The 25,591-nt window shown below is 32.4% G+C and overlaps 1 protein-coding gene across 5 annotated transcripts in view; it reads left to right on the top strand.

Moving 5' to 3' along the window:
* Window positions 1–25,591, top strand: part of LOC107995571 (small conductance calcium-activated potassium channel protein) — a 237,281-nt gene that overhangs the window by 163,464 nt on the left and 48,226 nt on the right. For all 5 annotated transcript variants that reach the window (XM_062081863.1, XM_062081862.1, XM_062081866.1 and 2 more), the window contains one exon: window positions 15,689–15,784. In XM_062081863.1, the coding sequence (XP_061937847.1) occupies window positions 15,689–15,784 (96 nt within the window). The remainder of the gene's footprint in view (window positions 1–15,688; window positions 15,785–25,591) is intronic.

Here is a 25,591-nt window from a genome sequence, read left to right as displayed (position 1 = left end):
ACACTCGATAAAGTTGGAATTCCTATTTCATCCTCTTCTTCCGATGCCACCTCTTGGCCCGCGGGAATTCGCCTCGATCGATCTCCAGGCATTTCGAAACGGTTCAACGCGTACGAGTTCGACTATGATCGATCGCTTACTTACTTCGTTTTACCATTGAAAACGCAGCGACCACTTGCAGAACCATGAACAATTTATGATTTTGAACGCGTGATGTTCGTTTCGTTTGACACGGAAAGGAGAGGAAAGAAAATCTGAACTGGATCCCTTTGATGAACGACGTATATTTGAGAAATTCAGAGAAGTCAACTTTCATTTTGGATAATTCAGATCTTGATTTTTCATCAAAAATTAATTAAATAGGAGGATCGTGATTTTTTAGAATCGATTGATTTGGAGGATTTCTAGAAAGTCGCTAAATAAGAATTTTGGAAAGTTTTTAAGAAAAGAGAATATTGTACTTCTTTTTATTTTGTTGTAATAGTGTTAGATTGTCGGTGGTCATTCGCCTTTGTCTGCCCAAAATCTGATTAGTGTAACAATTAAGTTTAAATTTGAAAGATGGTCGAGCATTTGATGTCCCAGGAAATAGCAGCGCATCAATGGTATTTAAAATGGAACTCGTTGACCTCTCGGACATCATTTTAATTGAAACTATTTTGATCTTAATACGATCTCGTTTTCTCGAAATTATTCCTTTACGTGAAAATGTGAGCGGTGCGCATTTTGCTTAATGTCATTTACGAATTATTAAGAAATAATATAAAAAAAATATTTATTACTCAACTTAAAATAATATTATTATCCACTTCGAACTTTCGAAGATCTTTGACCATCTTATCGAGTTCCAATCGAACTCGAACCAATAAAACTCGAACCTTATTCTCACGTCGCGTTACGAGTTTATAAGAGCTTCCATGAGTCGAAATAACGTTTCACGAATCGTCTCTTCCTCACGAGAAAACCGTGTAAAGATCCTCCAGGGAATCGATCGATTCCCTTATCGCATCGGTTGATGTGTTTTTCGATATCAAAAAGGATTAAAGCTTCCTCGAATAATATGTATCTTTATAGTATAACAAAAATTTGTCATAAAGTTTTACTTAGAATAAATTGTATTTATAAAGGTATATTTAATATATGTATGGAAATGGAGAAAGATGATATTAAAAAGTTCTTCGAAAGTTTGATTGTAACATAAATTGTAATTTTTATAAAAAATTTTAACAATATTATCTTCAATTTTATCTATTTGTGTGTGTGTGTTCTTATTCGAAATTATTATTTCATTCGTATTATCATTTCGCGAAAACGAAGTTACCTAAAAATTTATTACATATTTCTGTCTTCACGTTCAACGTCAAAGAAAATAAGAGTAAGACCAGTTTCCACCTTTTTTTTCTTCCCATAATCTCTCAAGAGCTATGCATGTTTTTATTTGCATACATCTCCTTTGAAGCAAACTCTATTTCTTCTTCACTTTTGACGTTCCCGGAATTGTCCTTTATATTGCTGCATCTAGTCTCTGTATCGAACTACTGCATTCTTCGATAATTATAGAAAAAATACGTATTCTGTTAAATTCGAAATAATTCGTATACTTTTAAGAACTCTTGGATTCTCTCAATATTTGCAATCTTTTCGACTTATTTGCGTCTTTGGAAAAGAGAACGAGTTATTGAAGCTTTCTATAAAATTTAATTATTGGAAATTTCTAAATTGAATCATTTTTAAAACCTTTCAAAAAATAAAAGATAGAGCTTTTTAGGGTTCCTTTTGAAACTTTGCAAATTTTTTAATCTTTTTAAATTCTATTATTTCAAATCTGGCAGAATCGAAACTTTGTAAAAATCGAAGCATTCGATGAAATAGTCGAAGATCGACTTTTATTAATCGTCGATTAAGCCGTTACTTTCCATTTAATTCACATTTAAAATTGCATACAATTATCCGACCAAACAATCATTAATTCACGTCACAGGATGGACTTGAGAATCATTTTCATCCCCGCTTCGAATAACTTTAACGAGTAAGGAGAAATTCGAAAAGCGAGGCGCGATAAAATACGAGCTTGTCACTTTTGATTCGAATCGAATTCCCCTCGGGAAATTATTTAAATATAACGAGAAATATCTTCCTCCCTCTATTGCTCCACAATACCTTCTTATAACAAGCATCTCCATCAATCTTCCAGGATACACGCTGCCTTTCTACAATTAATTTCACGATGCGCGAGGGTGTCAATTACGTTCCGTGAACATTTTCCACGGGAAGATGCGAGATTACAGAATTACAGTTTTCCAGAAAATTTCCATCTGTTACTCACTTGTGGTCGGCCAACGTGAAATAATATTGACGTTACACGATGATAAATAATGTTAAAATTATGCATTGGGAATGAGAAGGGTGGTGGAGATTTATATTTGCAGTGAAATATTACTTCTACTCGGTTAAAACGGAAGCAGGATATGCAGAGTGGAATTATCTTTTAGCTCGAATCCTTCGTCGCACTGGCTCTACATTTCCAAAATATGCGTGTCGGATTTTCAACGTTTCGTCATAAATCGCGATTTTTTTCCTCAAATGCGATTATTTGCGTTCAAAACAGAAGAGTGTATAAAAATACAAAAAAAAATTAGGATTGGAATAATATTTGTTCAACAATAGCTGAATCCAAGATTTAAAATTGAAAAATAAATTAGTTCGTTGTATATAATATATATATATATATAGTACAACGAACTTTATCCATTATTTATGATTAAATTTTGTCAAAATTGCCGACTCGAACAATTTTCGGTGAAAAATTTTATAATTTTTCCTCCGATCTTCCATTCGATTCGACATCGATATAAAAACACGCAATAAAAGTATCTACAAATAGGTAGGCGCAATCGATATTAAACAACGCGAATTTCATTTACCACATGGAGAATAAATCCTCTGCCTAAAAAAAAAAAAAGAAAAAAAAAATCCTAAAAAAAACTCGATGCAGATAGGCGCGTTTCCGGTTACAAAACTATTCGCGGCGTTTCCACGTGCGATCATATTTCATCCGATTGGTTGTCGCAATCGCGGGATAAAAAGGCCGCGAACATGTCATGTTTCCACAGGCTTATTTTTCCGTGTACTCGGTGTTCGTAAGTTGCGATAACCTCGGCGAAATGTCGAAAACCGATGGATCGATTCCCAGTTTTTTTACGATATTTCAGAGTGGTTTATATTTCCGATATCCAGTAATTAAAGTTTGACATGGCGGGAGGGGGGATTTTTATCGCGACCGATCGTCATTCGTTTCACGGTTGTAAACACGGTTTTTGGAATCGTTTTGTGGATAAAAATTGAGAATGACGAAACATCGAAATGATACGAAACGGAAACTAATATCGTTGTTTCACACATTTTGAAAATTCGAAAGTTGAATTGAACTTTCATTAGTTTCGAATTATTTGCTCATGAATTATTAATCAAGACAGATAAATCGATCGAATTGATTATTAAGCCAAAAGGATTATTAGCTTATTAGGTTAACGTATTAAATAATTGAGAGAGAAAAAAGAAAACTTCAGGAAATATATATTCTTCGAATCGAAATAAAAACCTTACTCGATGAAATTGATCGATAAAATTTTATCTTTAACTTATATATCTATTAAAATATCGATAATATAAATGACAAATCTTGAATTACTCGATCCAGTGACACCGCCAGTTTCGAATCCTTCGGAAACGAGTACTTTCGTATCGGGCTCGATTCAGATTTGATAAGTACATATTGAACTTGATCCACCACGTATGTGATCCCACTAATTTCCAAGGGCGTAACCGAATGCCACCGTTTCTCCTCTCGTAGCGAAACCGACATGCGCATAGACAGATCATGTCGTCGCCATAGAAACGTTTGTGAGTCTTAAGGCTTGCAACCCCCCTCGGAGCCCGTCAAATGCCTTTATTTATAACGTCCGTGACACGTGCGCCCCGTTATCGGCCCCCGACCAATCTCTTTCCCACAAATTGCTGCCCACCGTTATCCGTCGAATGTTTGGGATCAAGGTTGAGAACCTGTTCGTGATCTGGAAATTTTCTCGATCCTCCTTATCTTTCTCTTGATCCGAAATACTGTGCACCTTTTTCTTTCCTCTTCCTCTCTCTCTCTCTTTGTCTGTTCCTCCTTTTATATTTTTCTGACTCTGTATCTCTCTTTTTCTCTTCGTTTCTTGATCCAGGATTAAGAAAAAAGTGATTGATATGCAAATGGATGGAGGAAATTCTATTTTCTGTTTGCTATGGGGGGAAGGGGATTTTTACGAGGTTAGAATAGCAGTGGGGTTATAATAGGGTGATTAGGATAAAAGTATGATCGCGTGGGCAGGTTCGAAAGCTGTGGTTATACGCGAAATCTTGGTGATTATGTGGGTGTAATGCGATGTCTTTATTCTCTTTGCTCTTTCTCTTTTATGATTTAGGTTGAATTTCGATTATTGAATCGATGTTGCTAGAGGAATTTTACGACTCGTAAATTGTGAGATTCATCGATTCTCAACGAATTCTTTTTTTTTACAATCGAAGGAAACGATGACATTTTATAAATTACGAATCAGTTAATTTATTCTTGGCAATAATAGAAAAAAATTGTATCGATGTGAATTTGTTGATAACGACGGTAATTCTAAGATGATGTTGTTTGTTTTTCTTGATTCTATGATTGACGTAACATCGGATTTTAGTATCGTAGTACGATTGATCTAATCTGACTATGACCTGCCTTTTCTATTTCGAGAACCTTTACGACTGTTCCATCATCTCCCTTTATCGTATGAAAATCATATAAATTATACGATCAAACGAGGAACCCGATAATTCTCGTGAATCTACAAATACGGTGCTATTGAACACAAACAAAATCATAGTCAGGAACAAACAAGGAACAAATTAACTGTAAAAAATTTGTAAGACAACAGAAAATAATAAATAGAGGAAATTCTCCACTTCCTTTTTTAATAAAATAAAAGGAGAAATGAATGGAAAAATTTTTTTCCTTCATTCGAAATTTCTACGTGCTCGGATAGATCATGCATCGTTCGCATTCAAATCCCATCATACGAGAACATTTTCCAACGAAAGGAAATGAACTCGAATAAGTTCGAAATAAAATCATGAGTGGCCGATACGTCGAGACAGATTCGAAATCGCGCCACTTCCGCCGCAAACTGATCACGGAAAATTAACTATTACTCGATTTCGAGATAGCGTTTCGCTCACTGCCAGAACGTGTCTATCTTCCGCCGAATCCGCAGGCAAATGACCGCGAATGGAATTCAATTTCGTCGATGGAACAATGGCGAATCCCAACGAATCGATATCAGCCATCGTATTTCCACGCAATTTTTCTTCCGCGCAACGTGTTAAGCATGCTTCAGACTTTAATCAGGGATAGAAGGGTGGTGTATGAAAGGGCAGGATGGTCGATGGACCCGTTGTAAACAGACACTCGTGCATCGAGGCTGTGTAACAAGTTGTGTCGAAATTGGGAAAGTTTCCGGTTTTAAACATGGCCAGATTCGAATTAGAAGAACGAATTTCTCATATGTGCCTTTTTTTTCGTTGCTAATAAAGTTGCCGAGTCAATAAGACGATCAGATTAAACTGCACGTGGTATACAAAAGTCAATAATACAAATATAAAGTATCCAATAATAGGTATTATTATATTTATATAACAAATCTTTATTTCTTTATTTGTAAAAATTTCATTTTGTAAAATCTATTTATTAGTTAAAGAAAAATGAGGGAAATATTAATTTTATACATTTTTTTAAAATATTTTTCAAGAAACTATACTCTCGAAATTATGATTGTCGATCTTTAAATTTGCAAAAGTTAACGAAAGGATTATACGATTTAATGGAAGTGAATGGAATAAATTATAAAATATAAGGTTGATTAATATTTATTCGGAATATTTGGTCGGAATAATGGCGAGAATTCTTTCGAACAATAGTGGGATTGGGATGTAATGATGAAGCATAGGGATTGGAACGATGATAAACGAGGAATTTGTTGGGATGATTGTTTTGGGTGTTTGAGGGGTTGTCCCGGGCTTTGAACGAACGAAATCTTCATGATAAATCTTATGAACGTGATCCCTCGCATACACGAGAAGAAGAAGAAGACTTAGATTTTAATCCTATCCTAATGACAATGAAATCTCGAAACTGGAAATTAATTGTATCGAGTCTTTGAGAATAGTTAGAGGAACGCTTTGAAGCGCGTTAGCAGATTAAGACTGTCTTAAGTGATAAAATTTACGAGATTTTCATACATAATTTCGAAGAAGGCTTAAGAAATCGGTAATCAAATTTTGAAGCTTTCATTCTACAATTATTTAACGTGAATATTTTGACAGATTATTATTTTTTTTCTTTTTATAGCTTTGAAATTAAATCTGTTTTATTAAAAAAGCAAAAGATCCTTTAACTTAAAGCGAGTTTTATGAGCGAATCACACGTGACGCCGCGTGACTAGTTCATTAATAATGTTAACGAGTAGATAATTACCTGGAAACAGTTCAACTTGGAAGCCCCAACAAGGCCATCTCTGGACTCTGGCTTCCCTAATTTTTATTAAATTTCCTGTCTTTAGTGTTGTACATCGTTCGTGTTTCCAAGTTTCTGAATCACGAACCTTTGAAAATAATCTACTGCATGAATATGGACACTGAATCTCTCGACTCCGACTTCCTTAATTTAAGTTTGAAAATATTATCCATCGTGGAAATATCGACAGCGATTGCATTGGCTGGTGCATCTAACTTTCCTAATTTTTATTAAATCTTTATCTTTGACGCTGTTCGTCGTTCGTGTTTTCCAAGATTTCTGAATTAAAAATTTAAAAATATTATCGCGTGAATATCGATATTTAGCTTCCTTAATCTTTAAATCCCTACGTTCCCAAGATTCAAATCTTGGAAATATCGATTGAGATATACCGACGAATTTTTCCTCGAGGTCTAATTAATTCAATGTTTGCGTATCATCTCAGCCCCGGAATCGAATAAAATTTTTACGAAATATATGTGTACATATATATATTTCTGCGTATATTAAACACGCGGTGTGAAATTTTCATAGCAAACAAAAGGACTATCATATTTTTTTTAAAATGAAAACCGAATATTTCTTTCCAGTTTACTATTGCGAATTGTTTCGATTATTTGATACATTTTATACGAAACTGTGAATCGGAAAATAGATAATAAGGTAATTATTTTTGTTTAATATTTAGATGATATGCTTTAAAATATTTTTTAACGGGATTGAAAAATTAATTGAGTTATGCAGAAATTTATGCATCATTAATAATTTACATTTAATTAAAGATGACGAAAATATGAATAAAATAAAACGTTGAAGAGAAATTAATTAAATTTTGAATTATCCGCTTCATTTTCACATATTTCCATTTCAATTTATTTAACAAACAATTGAAAGATCGAAATATTAATAGCATCCAAAATTTGGAGTAATCAATAACTAGTTAAATATTTCAACAGGTATTAATCGACTAATTATTATGTATATACGTAATTACTTAGTTTAAACAGTTAATTAAACTAAACATGTTTGTTATGACACACACACACACACACACACATATATATATGCACGCATACAAACATATATATTTTCAAACAATACAAATTGAAATAACATATTCAATTTTTTATTATATACGAAATCCATACACGATTATCCATCGTAATCATGATATCGAAATGAGATTATTAGAATGGAACAAAGATAATGATAATCAATTCGAAATACACGGTTCAATTGGCAAAATTCATAAATCCTTCGCTATATATTGGATAATATATATATATATATATAATATATATATATATATATAAAATATATAGTTGAGGCTTGAAATTGCGAAAAGTCGTGTACCGTGTTCTTTGTCGAAACGTTCGAACATTCTTCTTATTTTCGTTGCGACAACGGGATGAAAAGGGAAAAAGAAAAAGTAAAAAGTGTGACCGAAAGCGGAGAATACTTTGCAAAGCGAAATTCTCTCGCGAATTCTTTACTTTGCCTTGTATTTAATATGAAAATTTTTTCGCGAATACAAAATAGGATGAGTAGGAAAAATTCTACTTACTACTGATTAATATAAAGTTAAAAATATTTTCTACAAACACAAGTTTAATACACAAGTTTTTCTTCTTTTATTTCTGTTCTCATCAAAGTTTATTGCGTAATTCTGAATCTTCAACTTTCGTTTCGGATATTGAAATGAATCGGCATATGATCAGATGTGTTAATACCTCATCGATTGGCAATACGTTGCTGAATAATTACGCAATTATTAACTTGTATTTCATTATTGGAACAGGATAGTAATTAAGCGAGCTTTCGTCGGGCATACGTAATGGGATGAATAAAGCGTGGACCAATCAAGCGTTATTGTAACTACGATAAATTTTATTTGTCATCCGTCATGTCCTTCCGATATATTTTATTTAATCCAAAACAATTGTATCTCTCTATTTTATCAATTGATTGTACAACTTGTTCGAAATAAGAATTTATACAAAAATCGTGCGTGTCGTATCAATATCAGAAAAATGAGTAGATCAATTTTAAATTTAAATTATAATATTTCGACTTTTTTCAAATTTTTCACTTTGATCGCAATAGTCTTCATCAAAAATCCATCCCAACAGAATTAACGAACAAAATAACAATTCCAAAGTTCCAGATATCCATTCTCAAACGATATTTCTACTTAAATACAATACTAATCTCAATTAAGGAATTCATAATCCGAGGAATCCATACGGAATTGTCAATTAGAAGTTGAAAGAAGCGAGTTACGCGAGGCGTGCAAACAGGCGGAGAGGAAAAGCAACCCGCAGCCTGTGTTCTCGCACGATATGCGCGCAAGCAGCGTGAAGTGCGGGTACGCGAGTATGTACATCGCAAGCGTTTCCGCCTGCAGGCAACCCTTCTATTAAAATGACTGTAAATTGGTGCTCGAGGATTGTGGATTTAACCCGTGTTCACTAGACGTTTTATCCCAACGTTTTCGCCAACGCACAGGTTAATTTCCTCCGGGATATCGATCGACACATCGATATATTGCGCTAATATTAATCCATTTGTACATCACGAGTTTGCCCAACTTGGAGGAATAATTCAATGCGATCAACAGGTTATTATTATCCATTAAAAATGTTAATGGATACGTTACCATATAGCAATGTTTTGCTTCGTTAATTAATTTCGGTGGAAATAATGGAAATATGTTTTAACAGAGAATGAATTTAAGTTTACTTTCGATTTTATATTTAAATTTTAACTCTATTTTCTGTATATTCCTATATATATATAATTTCTCTTTTTTGCGACATGAATCTTCGTTTAATTCTAATTGATTATTATTCGGGTTGAATGATTACTTATTAAAAATTTTCGGATATAGAATATTATAAGAATGTTGGAATATCGATGATCCATGAAGAATCGACAAAAGGGAATACGCGTGACTCGATTGGAAAAGGATGGAAGGCATCATCGATTGAACGTGTATGGAATTAGGATTGATTTACACGTGGGATACCGCGGTGTCATGATCGCAGTTAGATTAAATGCTGGAATCGAATATCTGCAAACGAATTTGATGCCCGTGTCGTGATTAGTTGCCGAGCATGATTTTACCGATTCGAATCATTGTATCTGAGAGATTTAGATTAGGGGGAGGGGGTAGAAGGGGGATGATTCACGCAAAACTGATCGTTTATCAAGGCTTTAGAGGAAATTAGCGACCGTATTTGATTGCTTTGCCCCCGATTATTCGACACGTCTCTTCACATCCCCGTAATTTAATTCAGGATCATCAAATTTAATCGAATTCCAATTTAGCACAGTTAGTAACAGTTACAATTAAAATATAATAAAGTAACCGAATAACAAAACTTTGAACGCTCGAATAAAATTTAAATGAAATTAAACGAATTTCTTCTAAACGAACAAATTGATTCTAAATATTTGTTAAATAAAATTTATCTATCGTTTTTCGCTTCCTCTCCCTTGAAAATTTTTTCCATAATATAAATTTCAATTAAGAAATAAAACGAACTCGGCCTCGATGAAAGAACTTCCACAAAAGAAATCTTCAATCTCCACGCTACCTTACAACTGCTTCTTATAATAACTAGGTCGAATATTCTTCGATCCTCAATCTGCCCAGAAAATTTTCTTCAAAGACTGAAGAAAATTTCCCCTTTCCGTCTCTTTTCTTCCGCTCAAGTATTGCGAATCTCGTACATCATACATACTTTTGTCGAACAATCGAAATTATATCGTTTAACAAAAAAATAATCTTTTTTCTGAAATTACGTTTCACGAGCAGTCCATAATCCTCCTTCGCCATTCCACCTCTCGAAGAAACTGCATCATGACGGATTTCGTGCTCGTTATCGGTGAAAAAGAAACATTGGGAAAGCTATCGTTTGATCGTCGTCCAAAAAAATAGAGTTCTTCCCTCTGTGCGCTACCTATCGTAACACGGCGAACGAGCGATTTCTCGTGGATGAATTGGGAGATTCGCCGTGGCTGGTATTTCCACGAGGAACACCTGGAACATCGACAATAATCGTTCGTCGAATGGGCCAAGCGATTCTCTGATAAATTGGACCGTTAGCGGAAGGATGCTGATCGCTGTGCATCAATCGCTGAAACGCGGTTTCGTAAAGGTGGTAACTCGATTTTCGGTTAGTTTGTGGTCTTTGCTTCGCGTGCTCCTCTCTATTTTTTATGCGTTTTTCGAACGAACACGGAACGTTTCACAAGAATATTTTATTTGAAAATATTATTTGGCTTCGAATATAAATAAAGAGATTCGAGTTTTTTCAATCTAATATAACATTGATCATAAAATTCAATTTAATCGTTTATCTTTTAATGTTTTAAGCTTAGAATGATTAAATATTCCGTCGAATAAAAGATTAAAATATTAAAAAAATGAATTATATTGGAAAATATAGAATGGAATATAGAAATATGAAAATGTGGAATAATAGAATACTGAAAAATTATATTGCAAAATAGAAGATATAAACACGCTCGTTACATTATTTTTACTTTTGTTGCGCTTTATTCACCGAGGCGAGACAGGGCCGAGACGATTTGCCGTGAACGTGCAATATCGATGATCCAATCGAGGATTATCACCTCCTAAAGACAATTGACCCTTCGCCCAACGTCGAACAATTTCGATCGACAACCATAGACGATAGTGATAACGGCTTCGGCTCCATTCGTATCCGGCGAATTTATTGGAATGGCGGTGTTCTCTTGGTTTTCCATCGATATTGGCGAACTCGTTCACCAGTGGAAAACCAGCGAATGAAATACATTTTACACATATTTTATTTTTAAAAACGTTTCATAATTAAATATATGTCTCCATACAATTTTAAATCATTGCAATTATGCAAAATCATAATGAAACTTGAACATTTTCACGTAAAAATCGTGAAAAAGAATTACAAATTTTGTCATCAAAACGCACTCAGAAGATAGAGAATACAATGCCATTGAAGTCAGTTTTCGATTTATCCCGATATCTCAATCGGTTGCCGAGATATAAAGATTGAAAGTTTTCATAGTATTTAAGCAGCGCAGCGATATATTATGAATGGACCCTGACCCACGTTTTTTCTTGGAAATGTGTACTACGTTTTTCCAGGAATCGCGTCTGTCGCTTGTCTGGACTTTGGGATAGGTCAGTAAGACGAAGTGCGAATAAGAACTCCAAATAAGCGACAAGGACGGGGATAGTAAACGATTAAAAATTACCTTTTTCTTTACACGATGATATCTCGGGAACCGGAAGTCGTATCGAAATAAATAAAAAAACATTTTAAAGAGGAAGATTCAGCGCTTCTAATAATTCTTCGTTAATGACCGGAAATCATTATCTTCTGAGTTATAGCGGTTCAAAATTTTTCTAATTTTAATAGGATTAATCGGATTTAAGATAAATGATTAAAAATTACCTTTTCTTTACTCGACGATATCTCGGAAACCGAAAGTCGTATCGGAATAAATAAAAAAATGTTTTAAAGAGTAAAGTTCACCGCTTCTAATGATTCTTTACTGATCGACCAGAAATCATTATCTTCGGAGTTATAGCGTTTCAAAGTTTTCCTAATTTTAATAAGATTAATCGGTTTTCTTCAACTAAATTATATGTTTGATATATTCATTTCTCAAAGAAGTATTATATTAAGTTCATAACGATCTTACTAACAATAGACGATATTATATTAATAAAAATACAAAGTAAAAAATGAACGAGATTAAATTATAACGAAGACAACAATTTCTCTCAATTCTTCCTTTTAATTATGCTTCATTGATTAAATACCTTGTTTTTAGTTCATTTCAATATCAATACATCATCAAGTAGATGAGAGACGTCCCTCTTGAATTTGTATAATGGAATCATATTTACGGAAGCGCGTGCTTCGCACTTCCTCTGTGGCTAATTTATATTCCTCTTACGCGTAACTAACTAATTAACCGACTGCCTACCATTATGGAAACCACAGATTCACTGCTGCAAAACCAAAATCTAGCCACTGAACAATGACGTTTCCTGAACCGATTAAATTGATATATTCATATAAATTTTCGTTTTTTTTTTCGTCTCGTTAACTTTCCCAATTCTCGACAATTCTTTTAAAAATCAGTTTAAAAGTTTTACGTATATAATCGTCGTTTGTTCTTCCTCGTTCTTGTCTGTTTATTTATAGCGGTAAAAATTTCTATTTCTATCTATATTTATAATCATATATAGCATTAAATCGGAATATTATTCGAAGAAATTTCTGCGTATAGGAAATATCGTACGTTATCGACCATATACGTGATATTCCACAATGTATAATATTATGGTTCCTCTGTCATTTACATACCATTTGTGTCTTCTATTCGGAAAATTTGCATAGATTCGATGGTATATGAAATTTCGTTTAAATTGTACCATTTGAAAATAAAAAATGGAACAAATATATATAACTTTCGTAAAAAAATGTGTTTATTATAATATAAAAATATAAAATCATTATTTTAAAAAGATTTATTAGAATGTCGATTTGTAACTTGTAAAATTTTATTAATAATATTGAGGTTTTTTTAATTGTGAGGTTTTCATGACAAGAGAAAAAGTTAAACATTAAATAAAAGTTAAGCTAAAAGAATTATCCGATCAAGAGCGAAACAAGCTCAAAGACAAAGCTTAACCTTCGTTCTATATTCGTTCACTTTCGTTCTCAATTATTGGATTATTTATCACGTTTAACGAGCTTCGATCGCTTCAACTTTTATTTTATTCCTCTTCAAACTCTTATTGCGTAATTGTTGTGCACAGAAAAATAAAGAGAATAAATTTTATAAAAAAAATATAATTTATTCACACATTTATACTTTTCGACAATTTTCTCATTAAGCAAATTCTTTTCGTTTTAATTTCTCGAGAAAACAGTTTCTCTTTCAGACGATACGAATATTAATTAATCTAATATTATTTAATCTACAGAATTCATAAGAATAGAAAACATTATTGTTTCTCATCGCATTATTATTTCTTGTTAACCCTTCGCCATATCGATTCCACGTAGCTTTATCCAACTGTTAAATCGCGTTTCCCAGTTTTTTCGGCGAATACAGAGATCAGTCCCAGCTCGACTTGACATTTTTGATTTAATTAACAGAGAGAATACTCGGGTTTAAGTGCTTCGAGTGATTCGAGGGTTCTTCATTCGAGACTTAACAATCCTCGTCGTACTAAGATTTTCCGCGTCCTTGGATTTTCATTGTCAATCGTGGGTTACAAATGGCTCACTTTGCATCGCTGAATAGCGGTGAGATCAAAGGGAAAATTCCAACGAAACTTGACAGAGTACCATTACGTGCAATTAATAGAATTATTCGATTTAAATAATTAGAAATAATAATATATATATATAGATATTATTTTAGATGTAATTGTTACTTTAATTTAAAAAAATTAAATAACAAAAAATATAAAATTCGATTGCGCATCTCGCTTCTAAATAATTGCGCAATTACGCGAAGTTAAAACAAATATTGTGAATTAAAAGGGACATAAAAATGTTTGTTTCGACTGATTAAATGTATGATAAATGTGAAAAATGTTCTCGTTATTTGAAGAAAAATCGATCAACTTGTGCAATCGAGAATTTCGATAATAAATGGGCAAATTTGTTTAAATTTTGTTTTAATTGTCAAACGCATTTTTAATACCAAAAACTTCACACGCGTTTATCGCACTTTAATTGTATTAGCTTGTTTTTCAAATTAAAGAATAAATATTATTGCGCGATAAAAAAATATTTAAAATGTCGTATATCAAAAATTTTCAATAAATAATTATTACTCGAAGTTCGCGTTTAACGATAAATTTTAATTTTCGCCTCGGAATACAATTTTCTTCTTCGACAAATTGAATCGACGATTTCCTCCTCTAGTAGCAAATTATTCACAGAATTGGTATGTTGAGTTTTCATATCTCCTTTCATATTATCCACCACCAGACACGCCACTCGTGGACATTTCGTGAAAGACGAGATCCGTGGATACGAATTTTTTTTCTCTCCGCCAGACGCTTTTTACGAGGCTGGAAAATGCAGTCGGAAAAGTTGAACGTCACCTTTAAAAAAGAGCAAGGCTCGCGTTTGACTTTTTACGAGCAATAAGTAAGTTTACGCAGACGTTTCAATATTTTATTTTTCTTTGTTTTTACTCCTCTTTTCCAGTCGAACGGGGTTGCAATTAATTTCTTCGTGAAAAAATTTTCGTTCAAAAATTATTGGAGAGAATAAGGAATTTGAAATATTACAATGAGAAATTAACGAAAAATATATTGAAAGAAAATATTATTTTGTTTATGGATTTGTTTTAAATTTCAATATTTAATATCGATCAATTATATTTTTAATATATTGATAAATAATCTTGAAATTTTTAAATTGATTTTTTTCATTTGCAGGATATAGGTATGTAGAGGAGAGTAAAAATTTATACATTAAAAGAAATCAAGAATATGGATCGTTATCTTATCGACGACATGAATCGCACGATGATTTTACTCCTTTGAAATTTCTCACGTAAAATTTTTACGAATCGTTGACGAAACGCGAGAGTGTTTAATCGTGTCGTACGCGTTTAAAATATAAAGCATTTTCTTTCGAGTAAAATTTTCATATATAAATTGTTTAATAAATCAAATTTACTGGTATAATTTATACCAATTTATATATATAAATTGGATAACAGTTTGATACATATATTTGAATAATTTTTCTCCAGAAAAAAAGAATACAAAAATAGAAACAATTATTATTCTTCAAAAGGAAAATTGAACTTTTCACTGCAATTACTTTCGATGCACTTTTACAAATCGATTCAAAATTCTTCCAGGATAATATTAATTTCTCCTCCCCTCTTCCCTCCAAAAAATAGAATTTTTACAAATCACAACCCCTTCGAGCAAATTTTCCAGGGACGAAATAAAAATATAAATTTAGAGACGAGAATAAAGGCAAGGTATCGTCTGAATCGCAGAACTGGGATTTACGAGGACGACGTTTTATGTTGCAGGCCTCGTTTTACTCGACAGCACTGAAAACCCTGATCTCTGTGTCTACTGTGATACTGCTTGGCCTCATATTTGCTTACCATGCCTTAGAAGTTCAGGTGCGTATGAAAAAAAAAATAAAATAAAATAAAATAAAATAGAAAAGGAAAAAGAAAAAAGTCCAAAGTAGGCTCGATGTTACCATCTTTGTAGCGTGCATGTAAACAATCTACCGTGGACGTTACCGCATCCGCGAAACGAGGGTGGGGAAAAAAAGAAGAAAAAAAAAAAAAGGGCGAATATAAAAGACTCCGCCGTTTGCACACATCTGTGAGGTTTCATTTCACGGAAACGGAACACGGGTAGACCGTCTTCCACGGCGGAAGAAATATCTCGATCCTCGTGCCGCTCTGTATTATGCAATTCCGCTTTTACTACACTTTTAGCCACCGTTCCCTGTGTCACTGATAAATTTCTTAAATAAACTCGGCGAAATTTTTATTTCCCACTTAGTCAAGTGAAGTTTGCATGCATGAAAGACGAGATTACTCGTCGAGATTCGGGATTATTTTATCTTTCGAAAAATATCGGCGATTTTGTCTTATCAACTTACTGTTTATTTACAGGATGCAAGTCCTACGATAAATAAAAAATGAGATGACACAGAATGAAATTGTATTACGTGAATATCGTGATAATTATTATCAATTATATTAAATTATAATTAAACTATACAAATTATGATTAAATTATTATGACTATTTATTAGAGATAGATAGATTAATAATTACTTCATTAATAATATATCGTTATTATTCGCCATTTAATGCAATTGAGTTTATCTAAAAAGAAAAAATCCAATATATGATTCGATGATGATATTATAGAGAACGTTATGGAATAATTTATATTCTCAAATTTCTCTCGCAGTCTGTTTATCATCTTTATTCCTTCTTCTTATTATCGAAAGTCTAACGGAATGAGTTCCAAAAGCGATCATAAATCAACTTAAAAGAGACGCTTACGAGCATCGATCGTGCCAATTAGAATGTTTCCAAATGCGTTTCCGGCTGGATTGCTTGTACGGTTTCTAATTGGCTGTAGACAGAAGGTGTTGGGGCGAATTGTAATCACGTGTGCAAAGGTTGCAGTGTCGACAAGATCATCGAGACTCCCCTCTTTACTTTTATTTTTTCCCCCTCTTTTTTCTTCTCTAAATTCTTAGAAAATTTATTATACTCGTTCGCTTGGACAGAAAATTAAAAAAAAAAATGATCAACTTGACATTTTATTGACAGCAAAAAGAATCATAGTTCATATCGCAATAGTAAAATTTCGTTAGAAATAGAATAGATTATAGGTGTTCATTTCATTTCATTTATTTTCTTATTTATATTTTTCGCCTGGTTTTCGCCTTACTTTCTTTCTACTTGATAATTTAATCGGACCAACTTTTTCTAAAGCAATCAAAAGAAGTGGAGAATCTCACACGCGTAAAAAATCGACATGTCTATCGAGCACGTACGTTACTCCTAATCTCTCCAATGATTAATAGGACAATTGATACAAAATTAATTTTCTCGATTTCCGGCTACTTTCTCTTGATTAAATCTGATTAATGGCCGTGAAATTCCACCGGCACAAAAGTGATATCGAGGGGTGGGTCGACGCGCAGTGAATAATGAACTGTTAGCGGGATGAAGAGAACTTTCAATGACTGGCTATCGAATCGAATTGAATTCTTCACCAACTTTTCAACCCTCTTTCAACCGTAAAGTATCAATCTGATTTTGCAACCATATTAATCTCTATCGTTATACAAAAATTAATTACCGTGCGCTAACTAGAGATTAAGAATTTGTTTGCTTTAATTATTCATCTCTTCACGAAGTCAAATTGCTTTTTATTAAAAAAGGAATTGAAATAAATATTGTATTTTTAATTTTCATTATATATACCAATTTCTATTTAATTAATTATTTCTTTACATTATAAGAGAAATTTAATTATTATCTGCGATTATCTAGAATCATAATTCTCTCAAGTCTGCAGATATTTTTTAACACAATTTCTAACTTTAATCTTGTATTCAAATCAGATCCGATTAAAATATCCCGAACGAAACACGGTGGATTTTACGCCCGAATCAATCACTCGTGAACCAACATTAGCCGACCATTCGAGCATAACCGAGACACAGGTGAATCGCGCGTTTATTGCAAATCCATATCCATATAACAATAGGGAGGGAGTAACTCGTTAAAATTCTCCAGCCACGTCGATCGCGTCGGGTGCCATGAATTTTCATGAAGGACCATTTTATATCCATCCTCCTCTACCCAAACTCTCTACTGTAACCGACGATTTTATGGTCCTTCGAATCGTTGGCGACACATTTCCTCGTTATTAACGCGAACCGTGATTATTTCCACCGGATTTTCCGTTCCTCTGTTCCGAATCTGTAAAATAGAAGTCCGGTACAATAGTGGTATACATCCAATGGCATTGGCTTTTATGGTATTAAAGCAAATCGCCTTGCTGCATTGTTGAACCAGTGTCCACTCGATAAAAATTCGACTGTCATCGCGTATCGTGTCGTTTCTACTGCTTTTGATTTTTGAGAATCAGATTCACTTTATGCTTTAATAAAAAGAGATAACTGGTTTCGATAGCATAGATAAGATTGAATTTGGATTGGATTGAAACTGTTTGGATAAGATTTCCTTTCTCCTTTTTTGTATTGAATGTTGCAATGGTTGTTTATAAAATAGTAGAGGCTTCAGATGGTAGGAAAAAAATTGTTTTTTCAATAAAATTATTGAAAAGATGTATCTTAATTTTTTTTTCTTTTTTTAATCTATTTCTTAGAATGATTTTCGAGGAAATTCAATTTAAAAATATATAAGTAGAGGATTTAAAAGAACCTTATGAAGATTATTACATTTTTACAAAATTACAAAGCAGTTCAAAAATTTATAATCGGCATTCTATATCCGTATCTTTATCTGATTTTTTTTTTTTGATAAGTTTCAATTAGTATTTTTGTCAATTCATTTTTACGTACAATAAAAAAATTTGACATTTATCTATAAAATAAAAATCTTTGAATTTTTATTTTTTCATTCGAAATCAAAATCTTCCAATTTTTTGCCATAAATTTGCAATTCCATGAAATCCAAAAAATTATATTTTATACCTGAACTTTTCAAATTGTAACTATTTTTCACATCCTCCATTCTCTCTATTTTTCCACAACTAAATTTAGTTTCTAAATTTACTTCCACCCAACGAAAATTCAATACACACTTTTCTTTCGATCGATTTTCCAGATTTCTTTAACCACTGAAACATTTATTGAAGTGTTACAACTTTTTAACTAAAAAATAATTACACGATCTAATAGACTCATTTTAAACCCTCTATTTTTACATCCCTAAATTGAATTCTCTCAAAGATCACTTCATACTAGAAAAAAATAAAAATATAAATAAGGTACTTTTTTCCAAAAATCCTCCTGAAAAGAGAACTCTCGACGCGAGTTATGCAGAGATGGCGGTATTAGGGGGGAGGGAGGAAATGCGCAGTGGCGTGCAATAACGCAATTAACGCGTGGGTGCGTTCGTCATCGCGAATAATTCGCAATTTTCTCACAGGCGTAGTGACAATCGAGTTGACCGCGCGATTCTCTATAACACGATAGAAATTCAACCGCGTGAAACGCAGCTGTTACCGTATTTACGCATCGTAATCGAGGTGTGGACCAGCTATCGACCTGGTTACTATCGACCTGGTTACACCGATTATTAAACGAAATTATCGGAGCCTAGCGAAATATCACGAGCTTTCCATCACGGGTATGATGCGTGTAAAAAAAAGTACAGAAAATATATTTCTTCGGGACAATTCGAAGTGACGATTAATTATCGAGTAATTTGTAAGTAGAAAATTTGAGTACAGATTGAATTTTAATCTGTGAATGTAAAAAATTGGCCCAGATCGAATGGTTTCGAAGGAGACTTAATTAAACTAGATTATACAATCATATATATGTTTCTTTTTTTAAATAAAAGTATGTATTGATTATTTAGATGCAACGTAATTTACGAAAAATTATTAAAGTCCTTATGTCGACGTTATTAGTTTAGCAGATATTTTAATCTGTATTTTATAAAACTTATTACACAAAGTAAGTAAGGAGAAAGTGATTGAATTGAAATTTTTAATTAACTTTCTAAATTTTCATAAAAGTTTATTTACAAAGAGCTTACGTCACTTTCGTGCGATCTCTACAAAAGTTCAAACACAAATTTACTAAATTACTCACTTCTGAAACCGCTCAATTTTTTTCCAATTTCTTTTCTTTTTTTATCAATTATTTACGAGTAATTTACATTTATAGCCTAAAATTAGAACACCGTTTGATTTACTTTAATCCGCTCACTGCTTGACTTATTGCTCCTTCGATTTAATCCAATTCATATCCATTTACAGATTATTAAATTAAATATCCCGTACAAAGTGGTTGTACAAACTTCTCTCTCTCTCGTTTCGTATATATCGTCCCCTCCTCTTATCCGTAAGCCTGATGAATCCCCGCCGACTAATCGGCGATAGAGGCCAGCCGAAAACAGAATTCATCCGTAAGTGGTATAAGCCGTCATAAGTCAGACACGGGTATCCGTGGCGAGCGCGATAACAGGCCAAATTTCTTCGAATCCCGATCGTGCTTAATCTCTGGGCCGTATATCAAGCAGAATGAATTGCATTATCCCCGATGGTCGCTCGTTTAACAGGGAACAGGTCGAGTATCTCCGGCAATGGCAATGGTCAAACGATACGCGGGCTTTGGAATCGAGATGTGCGATTTCGATTCGAATTGCAGGCATCTGAGAGGGACATGAAACCGGAGTATCGAGGGGACAGATCGAGGGGAAAAGGGGAAGGGGAATAGCGGTGGTTTCGAGGCGGGTCGTTGAATTTAAGTAGGTGGCACGAGTTGTGGAAAGAAGCGTGGCGATTAATTTAATATTGGAATTCGATCGGTGATTCGTGATCGTGTTGGTAGCCAAATTCCGATGAAATTTCTTTTATTCTTCGTGAAATATTCGATATGTGGAATAATAATGTAAATATAAAGGGATAGGTATGAAATAAGATATGATTATAAAAAAAAAAAAAAGAATAATAATAATAGTGTAATGAGAGAGAAACTTATACTTATATATAACTTAAATTTTAAAAAAAGGAAAGAAAAAGGTTCGGAGTTATATATGAAATATAACGCGTGTAAAATATTCAAAATCTCCGGTATCTCATTTGCCTTTGAAATAAGATAAGTACATCCTAATGGATAATTCACCTTAATTTCCTTAATATAAACTAGTTAAGGAGTTCATAACTCTTAACTCGAAAGTTTATGCATCCACACCAATGCATTCACTCAATGCTTTTCTTTTGCTTGTAATTTAAAAATCTCATGCGGCAATGATTGCAAATAATACTTTTCTAATACCAAACTTGATCCACTTCGTGTTTAACAAAGGAATTTTAATCTTGGGGGATTTTTAGAAAAGAAAATCCTTCCGAGTCGGGTATCTTCTCTCGCCGTCGCTTTGTTCAATTTGATTCTTAATTTTCAAGCTAAATAAAAATAAATGATCGACGTATATGTCAACATGTACCTTTATTTAAAAATTTATCACAAATATCCAATAAGAGAGCAGTAAGAGTATTTTCTTAAGATTTAAGATAAATTTCATAATACGATATTTAATTTAACAAGAATTTATTGAGTTAATAATGAAAATATTCGTTTCGAAAAACTCATTAATTGGACTTAAAAAAAAAATGTGATAATTAGCTTGGAAAAGAATCCACGCGTGTTAACGACGTTTATTCCGCTTGCTCGACGAGCGAAATTAAATCTGCCACGAGGATCAATCGTTATGACGTTCTGGCAGATAGACAATCGGTTTAACAAAAACAAAAAAAAAATCCGATTCACGGTTCACGGTTGTTTCCTGTTTGCTTTAGTCGGGGAATAATAATCACGAGAATCGCGTTACAGGATAAACCGTTTAACTTTGCCACGGATTAATACCAATTAACGACGGCTGACGTCATTTTCCATCCCATTAAACAAACTTTGTCAAACAAAAGGGGATAACAACACATTCTTTAATCCCGTTTTAACTTTTTAACTCGTGACAGATTTGAAAACAGCTCTGACAATAATTTAACGTTTCAAATAATCAAAAGAGAAAAATTTTAATTAGTAACTCGTCACATTCATGAGAGATTATTATAGTAATTATTATTTTTCCTCCATTTCACAAATTTTGATAATTAACAAATAAAACGAAATTAATTATCATGAATTATCTGAAATTATTTTAAATATTTCGTATTAGGAATATATTGAATTATTTAGATGTGATAAAATAAAGAACTTTCCACGATTTTATTTTCTATCTTAAATTTGTTAAATATTTGTTATTTTATTATCAGCTAAAATGTGAAAGAAGAAATTTTTTTTATCATTTTCCATAATTGTTGAAAATTTTTGAAAATTTTTTTTTAATCAAAAATTATTTCATATGAAGGATACGCATTTCTATTATATCAAGATTAAAACTTCAAACAATATTATTTTCATTATTTATGAGTACTGAATTTTGAATTTTTTTTTTTTCTAATAACGTACGAGTTTCAAGCTTTCTAGAGATAAGCAAACGTTGTCACGATTCGAATCACACGGAATGACACGGACAAAGAATCGATAAACTTTATTATATACTTCTCTGTTCATCCTTTGAAACACAGCAGATGTAATAACGCGCATGACAGCCGCTCTCTCGACCAATCGACCATCTTCACGCCTGTCCATGCGTCGCGTTAAATCGACGAAGAGTGCATGCGGGTGATACGCAGCTCGAATCGACAGGATTTTTATCGTCTTTGACGAACCTCTTTTACGCCTCGAACCGAATCGAGGGAAGCAAACTTACGTTTCCAAGAAAATTTGCTTGGAAAACTTAAGAATATCAATTTATTTGATATTCTTAATTTTTTTAACTTTGCGATTATTGGAAGATATAGTAATAAGAAAGGAAGAAAAATCGAAGAAAAATCCAAGAAATGAAAACTACGTGTTGAAAATATTGAAAAATTATGGGTGTAAATTGATAAAATTCTCTCAATGTTTTTAATCATGACGATATTAATTTGATCAATATATAATCAGTATGGTAATTTATTGCAATTGTCTAGATTGCAGATATTTATGGAAATATTAATATTTTCATATGGATATGAAACTTAAAGAAATTTGCTACATTCGATAAGTTATTTTGCATATTTAAATTTTCCGACAATGCATAAAATTTAAATTCGTGGATTAATAAACGACATATATCATTTTTCGTTAAATTTCATAACGAAATTATTTTACTCATCGTTATTATTCATGATGTTTTATATCTTTCTCGAATTAAAAAAGAAAAGAAAATATATATGTATTTGATATTCGTTAAAAAATTATTTCTCTCTCTCTCTCTCTCTCTCTCTCTCTCTCTCTCTCTCTCTCTCTCTCTTTTAAATTATTTCTTTCATTTCCATGAAAGTGAAAAAAAATCAAGAAAACGAAAAAATAAGTTTACCACGAATTAAACCCGAAGGGATACGACACAAGGTCGATTCTTCTTCACAGCCGTATGTAAGTCCCTCGAGTTCTCGTTTCTCGGCTCATGTTTCTTCGCGAAACTAAGCAACATTCCTTTTAAAAGCAACGAATTCCTACCTTTAAATCCATTTCAAGAAAATTCACCAGTGCTGCATTATTAAAAATCCACAATCCAGCAGTGGCGCAATTTCGCGCAATCTCTCCTCCGTGTTGTTTCGAAGGATGTAATCAAGAGAGAAATATACTTTGTTTAATCGAATTATTTTAAATTCGTTGCTTTTAATAAAGCGGACAAGGAAATTGAAAGTTGATAGTTTTATCATAATCTCGAGGATGCAAGTCAATTTTCGTAAATCTGATCGAAAAAATAGTGTGGGAGATGATATGGAAGTGAGGTTGAAATTATTTTAAAAGTAGTGGGGGAGAAAAAGAAAAAATTGCATTTAACATAATTTCTTTTTATTAATACATTTGTAAATATTGTACGAATACATTTTTTAAAATTTATCCAATTTATAATTCACTTTCCTCGATGCAAATAGCTTATCTTCGTCAGATTGCGTTCCTTTTTGAGTCATTCAATCATCTAAGGCCTTTTTAATATTCATCCTATATATTTATAAAAAAAGGTTGGCGGATAATACAACCAAATCTCCACAAAAAATACGATTTCGTTTATCTGTAGCAAAGAGAAAGTTGAAGGGATTGCATCGTGTTCCCCGTTTCATTTAATCTCGTTGTAACGGACGTGACTTTGTGAAAAAGTTTACAGGCACTCCAACATCGGTATTCAGATCTTAAAATTCACATCAGAAAGTCCAAAGTTTTTGTAAGGAACTCTTTTTCAATGAGATATTCCTTCTTGTTGGTATTTTTGTTTGAATTTGCCTCATTAGTTAAAAGTTTGTTGGTAGAGATTTTTGGAAAAATTGAAAAATTTTGGATATCGATTTCTTGAAACTTATTTTCATAAAGGGATTTAAATATTTAATAAGTTCAAAAGATATTGGAATATTTAGCGATTTGTTAATTTTGTTCTAAAATTTAATTTGAATAGAATAAAAAGTATATTTGGATATGTGTACTAAATGGAAGTAGAAACTTGATATAAGTTCTTAAGGTATTAAATAAAGAGTGTATAATAATGTATCCATTTTTGGCAAAGTAAATAAATGAATTATGTACTTTAAATCGAAGGTCTTTTATAAATTTCTCGAGTTTGAATTTTCGTAAATCAAAAAATTCTTTTATTTCATTCTTCATAAATTTTCTCAAATCAAAATTGATTATTGTCGTCATTATTGCGAATAATATATCTCAATGATTATTGAAAAAAATGAATATAATTTAAAATTATAAGAAATTTTCAAATCATCGAATTTAAAGAATTGTTAACAAAATCTTTAGATAAGAATTTTGACGACGAAAAAAATATCATTTAATATAAATTGAAACGATGTAACCTCGAAAATAACATTCAGTACACGATACTTCTCGCCAATCAGAAATCAATCGACACTGGTTAAATTTCAAACTCGAAATCTCGATTGAAGGTAAAAACGGAATTAAAGCTTCGTGAATTTTGATTGATCAATACACAATTGATAACGACGTTGTCAATTTTCTCTACCATGATTCCTTTTAATGAAAGACCATCGATCATATATTGAATTTCAAAATATTCCAATTAAAAATGTTTCGAAGCCCTTCTAATCGCTACGATTAAAACGAAATTGATTTCAGGGAAAAAACAATTCGAATTTCACAAGTTAACGAGGAATTAATCTCAAATCTCCTGAAATAATATTTCGAATATCTAGAGACAAATAATCAACGAAGTAACGCTTTATTACAAGTTTTAAGAGTGCTTTTTCATTCAATTTGTCTCGAGGTTTATAAGAAATTTCAGATAAGAATCGTTGACACAAATTGCTGCTGTTAGAATATTTATGTTCAGTGACGGTCTTATCAAAGGTGAGAAGTAAAAGAGTTAGTTTCGTTCCAATGTTGTGTATGAACACCAAATAGAATCTTTTTTCCAACAAATCAGTTTCGTGATTCACATCTTCTTTTCGATTACATCTTTTACGAGTTATCGCTAAACAATCAACAGAGAATTTTCTCGCTTGTCATTTACAATTGTATTGTATTCCATTGATTCAGATGAGCATTTCAAAACCCATTATAGTTTATTTTCATCCAGTGTCAAACAATTCATTAAATATTTCTCGTTTTAGTTCAGTGT

This window comes from Apis cerana, linkage group LG11 (assembly GCF_029169275.1).
Source record: "Apis cerana isolate GH-2021 linkage group LG11, AcerK_1.0, whole genome shotgun sequence".
Taxonomy (NCBI): domain Eukaryota; kingdom Metazoa; phylum Arthropoda; class Insecta; order Hymenoptera; family Apidae; genus Apis; species Apis cerana.
This window is presented reverse-complemented; position numbering and strand designations above follow the sequence as displayed.